At 38.6% G+C, this 7,500-nt stretch overlaps 2 protein-coding genes across 2 annotated transcripts in view; one reads left to right on the forward strand and one right to left on the reverse strand.

Moving 5' to 3' along the window:
• LOC138026017 (sphingolipid delta(4)-desaturase DES1-like) overlaps positions 1-3,131 on the forward strand; it is a 3,404-nt gene extending 273 nt beyond the window's left edge. Inside the window, exon 2 of the mRNA XM_068873189.1 lies at positions 1,215-3,131. Within this exon, the coding sequence (XP_068729290.1) occupies positions 1,215-2,116 (902 nt within the window). The 3' untranslated portion in view covers positions 2,117-3,131. The remainder of the gene's footprint in view (positions 1-1,214) is intronic.
• A 3,754-nt stretch (positions 3,132-6,885) lies between these two features.
• The window catches only part of LOC138026574 (iron-sulfur cluster insertion protein ErpA-like), a 4,081-nt gene continuing 3,466 nt past the window's right edge, over positions 6,886-7,500 (reverse strand). The window contains exon 3 of the mRNA XM_068873971.1: positions 6,886-7,478. Coding sequence (XP_068730072.1) covers positions 7,304-7,478 — 175 coding nt within the window. The 3' untranslated portion in view covers positions 6,886-7,303. The remainder of the gene's footprint in view (positions 7,479-7,500) is intronic.

Here is a 7,500-nt window from a genome sequence, read left to right on the forward strand (position 1 = left end):
TTTCATGTGCATGCTTAAGCTTTAGTGAAAAATGTGTTTTGAAGAAGAAAAACCCTTTATTCACGCATCCTTGTCCAAACAGCGTTAGGACAAGTTTCCTTCGCAAATGCGTTCACGCGCCCGGTGTGTCGGTAAGTTTATTTGGTTTGGCGTTCTTGTCGAAAAGAGCTCGATATATAAAAAACAAAACAAAACCACATAGTGCTTTTCCACAAGGTGTATATGGAATGGAGCGCATGTAGTCATCTTTAAAGCTAAAAATACCAAGTGAATCGTACGATCGAGTTGCATTGATGCGGGTGTGAATTGGTGAAAACGGGCGTGGGAAATTACAGGGGACCCAAGCTTTATGTTATGTAATGTTCTCATATTGGTAAATTACTGTTCTTCTGTTGCTCTTTGTGTGGCTATCTTCCTGGCTTTCTTGATTTTTATCGGGAGAATCTTGTCATTTCGTCTCCTTCTCGGTGGGACATATAGGATGTCTGAATGAATCCTGCACAATTTACACAATGGTGGCTCGGTTGAGCACCGGGCTGCCATGCGGGAGGTTGTGAGTTCGACTCCGTCCAGACCAACACTCAGGGGTCTTTAAATAACTGAGGGGAAAGTGCTGCCTTTGTAATCACATCCGCAAATGGTTAGACTTTCAAGTCTTCTCGGATAAGGACGATAAGCCGGAGGTCCCGGCTCACAAATAACTTCAATGTTCGTTAGTTCCCTGTGGGATGTTTACGAACCCACACACTATTCAAGAAGAGTAGGGAATGAAGTTCCCGGTGTTGGGGCTGTCCTCTGTGTGTACATGAGTGGGTGGGTATAGCAGGTCCACATCAGCTAAATAGGTGCCAAAACTTCAACCTGCTCAAACAAATAAATAACTAACAGACAAACAAACAAACATGCCATTAATTTGGCAGTTCGCAAATGAGGTTGGGCTGCCCTGTGGTGACGTCAACTCTCTGACACGGTGGCTGCAGTAGCTGCTTGTTTTACAAGCCACAGAACAAAGAAGGCTCATTCAAACTTGATACACTTACTCCAAGCAAAAAAGGTGAAGACTGAAAGTAATTTTCACTGGGAAAATGCATTTCAACAAATGGAAGAAATGTGTTTTGTATGAAATGTGAAAGCTACCACATTTTAAAATAATCATAATCACATTCTTCTCTAGTATTAATACTAACTTTAACCTCGATCATTTCATTTTGTAGCTAAGTACCCCCAGATTAAGAACTTGATGGGTTTTGATCCACACTTCAAGTACCACGTGCTGCTCTTAATGGTGATCCAGTTTGGACTGGCATATGCTGTGAGGAGTATGTCCTGGCCATTTTTGTTTCTGGTCGCATATACTATTGGGGGAGTGATCAACCATGCCTTGCTATTAGCAATCCACGAAATCTCCCACAACTTAGCCTTTGGTCATTCACGTGCACTTCACAATAGGATTTTTTCCTTGATAGCAAATCTTCCGATTGGTGTGCCATGTGCCATTTCCTTCAAAAAGTACCATTTGGAACACCACAGGTATCAGGGAGATGAAGAACTTGATGTAGACTTGCCAACAGAGTTTGAGGCACGCATGTTTTTCAACACAGCAACCAAATTTGTGTGGGTTATATTACAGCCGTTTTTCTATTCCTTGCGCCCATTGTTTGTTTACCCCCAAAGTCCTCTTCCTCTGGAACTCATCAATTTGGTGCTTCAGTTTAGTTTTGATGCCTTAGTGGCTCAACACTGGGGTGCCAAGTCTCTTGTGTTTATGATTGCCAGCTCCCTCCTGGGAATGGGCCTTCACCCCGTAGCTGGTCATTTTATTTCTGAACATTATATGTTTACGAAAGGTTATGAAACTTATTCCTACTATGGACCTTTGAACTGGGTTACCTTCAATGTTGGCTACCATAACGAGCATCATGACTTCCCAAGTGTTCCTGGCTCCAGACTTCCCTTAGTGAGAGAGATTGCACCTGAGTATTACAGGGATTTGCCGCATCATGACTCATGGACCAAAGTAATCTATGACTTCATCACAGATCCAGCCATTGGTCCGTATGCCAGAATGAAGCGCAAGACAATTAAAACTAGGAGAAGTGAAGATAAGGAGAAATGATGGTACTAATGTTGGCAGTTAAGATAAAAAACAATGTTCTATAGACATTTAAAAAGGAACATTGCTGTCAAAGTTTCCTGTGAATGTTGTCACATGAGCAAGAAACTAAGAACAAAAATTTTGTTCGTTGTATTTAAGCTTTAAGAGGAAGCACTGATTGGAATGTACCAGTTATGTAGTGTTAAACTAAATCTACTTTTTATGGACTGATTTAATTGTTACTTTTACTCAATATGCAACAGAAAGAGGTCATTGAGTTTGAGGTCAGAATGACATTAATAATTCGTGAGCCTAACAGCCTATCAAAACACAGATAAAATGTCATATGCATGAGCTTATATCCTGATCAAAACACTCCTTGTAAGTATTCGTTTTGTAAAGAACACTAATAAGGCATGGCTTGTTTTTCATGCACGCCAATATTCTCCTCAAAATTTGAACCATTGTTCTCAGTCCAGAGGGACAAGCTTTTGTGGAATGTTTCTTAAGCCGTTCAAAACTTGCAGCACATGTTTTCTTGGGTCAAAAAACACTTGGCTGCTGCTCGTTTTTTAAACATTACTTTAAAGGATATGGCTTGCTGAAGTTTTTAAATTACACTGCTGCTAATCAAGAATGAGTTTATTACACCCATTCACACTTTTTTGAAAGAAGGCTTTCCACCGTTTTGCCTTCTTTGTGAAATTAAATAATTACAGTTCAATCTTGCATTTCTTGTGGTCCGATTGGGTCACTTAATTTAGGTTATTAGCTCACATACTCTTTGACCTCACATGGAAACTTGATTGCTCTGGTCATTTTGTATATTGAACCAGTTGAACGTTTAACAAAACACTAATTGTTATTTTATTTTTTTGTTGGATATGAGATTGGTTAAAGCCAACTTGTTGCACACACTTCATTATTTTCAATCTCATATCCAATTTACACGGATGGAATATTTTGTTTATTGATGTATTTCAGTGCTCAAAATTAGCGGTCGTCCCAGAGAACCCAGCCAAAAATAAAAAATAAATTATATAAGCAGCACCTGACTGACTTGCTGGTTGTCCGATAGTAGTGTGAAGTTAACAATTATTAATTTGCTGCAGCTGAGCATTTTCCCATGTTTTGAACATCTGTGGCTTTGACAAAAAATTGCCAGATAGGAAATGCCACAGACAACACGTAGGTGATGGAAATTGAAAATTAGTGCTAAAACATTAACCCAGACTTCCACAAAAAACCACAGGCACATCCTAAGAACTATGGGGACTCCAACGCCATGTGATTGCACCTACATGGTGTGCATTTTATCATTACAGGTTTCCTAATGGGCAATCAAGCATTTATCAGGGCAACCAATTTTATGGCCTGGCTTTTGAAACAGGGACAACTTGAAATGTGTTTTAATTTTAAGCACTGGTATTTGATAATAGTATGAAAATGATTGCTTTATGGCACAAGGGAATATATTGAAAGATACATGTATGTGCCACCCAATAAACTTGTTGGGTACACAACTTGAGGACCCAGTCATTAGTGATGAGCTCAGATATTGTGTGTGTATTAATTTTGGTTTTAGTGCCCCACAGTACACTGAGGGTTAAATAACTAAAAAAAAAGTGATACAAAGTAATAAACTACAATAATAAATTCAACATCCAGTACCCTGAAATCATGTTAACGTAGAGCAGCTGGTAAGGTGAAGATAGAATTGTGCTTTATCAGTCAAAATGGTGGAGATCTATTTTATGTAAAGAAAGTTGTTGAACTTAAGAAATTTATTCCAAAGTTTGATGAACTATAATTTATAGAGAATTTACAATATTATTTTTGTTGGCAGCCAAAGCTTGTTCTTCCTTCATCTTTTGAAAAGTTATTCTTTGTAAAGTCAGGTATCACAGTTGGTATGATGAGTTATTTATGCATGTTACTTAAAAGACAACTTGTCTTCTCAAAGATATTGTGGGTAAATCATAATTTGAACAAGATGCCAAGTGGGCATTCACTTGGGATGCACTGATCAAAGGGGGCAGGCCGGGGTGGTAATAAAAATACACTAGGGAGCTTAAGCACACTTGTTTTTGAGACGCAGACGGCAACCGGAAGTGAGCTGTTTTCCCTTTTAACTTGTCTTCACACAACCACATTTCATTGCCAAGTTTCTTTTCTCCATTAAACGTGATTAGTACAAAAATCTGGGAGACACCACCGAAATGTTCTCTTCCGGTTCCTGTCCGCGTCTCAAAAATGCGCGTGCTTAAGCTCCCTACTGATCGAAGAGGGCAGTTAGGGTCTGTAAATAGCAATGCTATTTGTTGTTGATCTTGTGGGTACTGTATCAGCTCAAACCTCTTCTTTTATTTTTGCTGTGCATCTCAGTGCAGAGCTGAAAATCAAGGGCAGTTTGTTTTTCATTGTAGCCACAAATTTTAACCTTTTTAGGATGGTTTCTGTCAACTCTTGAAAGTGTAAAATTTGTTGCCATATTTCACTGGGCACTGTCGTTTACTTACCAATAGAAGCGCACCATGTGTACATTATGTTCCCTGTGTGATGGTCTTTGGTTTTTCTGTGACATGTCTTTGTCCTTTGCTCTATTCCTACAGTGGTTTGTTTTTCATTGTAGCCACAAATCACATTTTACTGATACAGTCAACACCCACATGTATGAACCTCGATTTTTCCAAGTTAGCCGAGATAGGTTCTTATAAAAATGGTATTTTATTTTTTATTTTTTTATTTTATGTGTGTGTTTACTGTATTCCCTTGAAAGTTGTTCATTCTGTTACTGTTAAATTGTTGCTGCTCATTGTGTCTTTCAGTTCATAAAATCTAGAATAACTGGAAACCAATTTACATACAAACAGATATGCCCAAGTAAATACAATATTTGAATTGTTAATCAGTTTGCATTTAACGCTTTGATGCTTAAACCGGCCAGACTTAGTATTTTACTCTGTCTATCTAATGCCAGACAATTTTACTCATCAGTGGGGAAGCCCCAGGAGTCAATGAGTTAAATTATACTTCTGACTGGAAGTGTCGTGATTGCATTACAGATACCGGATATGAGACATTTTGTGAAATCTGATAAATAAGGTTCTGTTTTTTAGATTAATACTCTGAAGGTTTGCTGCTTCTGTATGTTCATGATTTGAAGCAACACTGCAATAGTGACACGGAAGGCCTGATTTGGGTTCATGTTCACTACAGAGTAAAAACGTGGGAATGGTGAAATCCAACTGATTGCTCAAATCAGGATTTTGCAATGTGCTTACACAAATGTGACCCAGAATTTTTTTCCAATTTTTGTCACTTCTGTTTGCGGTTTCAAGTTTTTAAAAATTTTGCTCCAGTCTTTCTTCTGTGAATTCAGTCTAAGAATGCAGTAATTTGAAGAAGTGACGTAGCATGAGTGTTGGGAAGGCCATGTGAGCTTTTCCAATTACCTTTCACGCAAAAATTAAAAGACACCTCATGCGTGTCATATATCCGACATGACATTATCAAGCGAACTTCATGACAAGCATGTGGCTAACTTCCATATCTGACTACGATGACACTCAAGCCATTTTTAAATGTGGTCTGCCACAGACATCCCACATGAAAAGACTTGAAACACTCCCAACACTTTGTGATAAAACTTGCTCAGACCATCTAAATTTTAATATTTGTGTATTCACTTCTCTTTGCTCAATAATGAGTGATAAAGACTGAAGATTGCACAGTTGGTTAGGGAGCGGCCTTCTGTGTACGACAAGGTCAGAGTTCAATCCATAGTGACTGCATCCTTACTTCGACTTCTTTCCATTCTGTGTAGCACTCATGGAAGAGGTGGCTAAAATGAGTGCACTGGCGGCTTCCTGGGAGAATACCGTCTAAGAGGGTAAAGGAACTTCTGACATTAAATAAGGTGCACCAATGCTTATGACCAGGGACCTCAAGGCATCTTTACTTGTATCACAAGGACAAGTACAGATTGTTAAACAGATTTGTCAAGCCCTGAAGCCATAGATTTATCCTGTGGTACCTAGTTTGAAGCCTGTGTGGCATGAAATGAAATTTAAAATGATGGCTTTAAGAAGCCCAGCTGAAGGCAGGAACTTAGTAGATGGCTGTTGATGAAAAAGTTGTGGAGTAGAATCCGGGCCACCAACACACACTTTAATCCTCCTTTGTGGGTATTCCATGTTAGACACAATCTATCTGAAAAACTCTCAATGCAAAATGAAATGACAGAGTCGTCAGAGGTTCCTCCCTTAAAATATCCTGTTCTTGGTAACCTTTTCGTGGGGCATTACCAGACGTCGCAGTGGGTTGACTGAGGATCTGAGATTTCATTCTGATATGAATATCTGGATGATGACACTTCTCATTTATTTCACTTTGACCATGAAGCAGTGAGCAGGGATGATGCAGTGGTGAGAGCATGTGCCTCCCATTGATGTAGCTTGAATTCATTTCTCCGACTCAACATCACATGTGGGTTAATTTTTTAGTGTTCCCTCAATTAAGTTAATTTGCTTAGTGTAAAAGCCCCATCCCCTGTGGGCTTTCTTGTGTGCAGGCTGTTCTGTTGGTGAAACAATGTGTCACAGCAGTTTACCACACACTAAGTGAGCACCTTTTCTCTGACAGGGTTCTCCCATTTTAAGCCCTTCTGCGACTCTGAACAGGGTTGCAGCTTATGCTCCCATATGTGCTCCAATATTCATATCCAATGGGGAAACCCCACTTTGCATCCTTTGCCACATAAAATTTAACGCTATTCTTGCAACAAACTAGATCACATATTCTTTTAATTTTTTTCGTCGTTATTTATCATTACCTGGTAAATGATAAAGTTCTTATACATTACTCATCATATTATACAACTTTAAATCAAAAGATGCAAGACGATTCTGTCAAGAAAATGGCTTGCAAATATGGGGAAATATTGCCATTTTCTTTAACTGGTAACAAAATTACCAAAACCTGGATTAAAACCTTTGATAACATTTAGTTGAGGGTTAAACACCAGTCCAAGTTAATACATTTAAATAGATTGATGAATATTATGTACAAATGGTTTTTAGTTCACAACTTTTCAAAATGGTGAAGTACAACAACCAAAAAGGTTTTTTCAGTGTGACTCTTTATGTGTACTTGCTATTCTTTTAATTCTTGTTTATAGTCTATTCACCAAACAGCTGTGGGGATTTCTCAAAGTTTGAAAGTGAATGATGATCCACATGAACAACCCTTCTCTGCATTAGGGTTAAGTGATATTCTGAATCCTGATCGAATTAGCTCCTCATGGTAGTCAACTGTGGATCCTTTCAAATATCCCAACGATACCTCATCAATCACTACTTTGGCTCCATCTCTTTCAATTACTCTAGAAATGCAACAGAAAACAC

The sequence above is a fragment of the Montipora capricornis genome, chromosome 12 (assembly GCF_036669925.1).
Source record: "Montipora capricornis isolate CH-2021 chromosome 12, ASM3666992v2, whole genome shotgun sequence".
Classification (NCBI taxonomy): Eukaryota; Metazoa; Cnidaria; class Anthozoa; order Scleractinia; family Acroporidae; genus Montipora; species Montipora capricornis.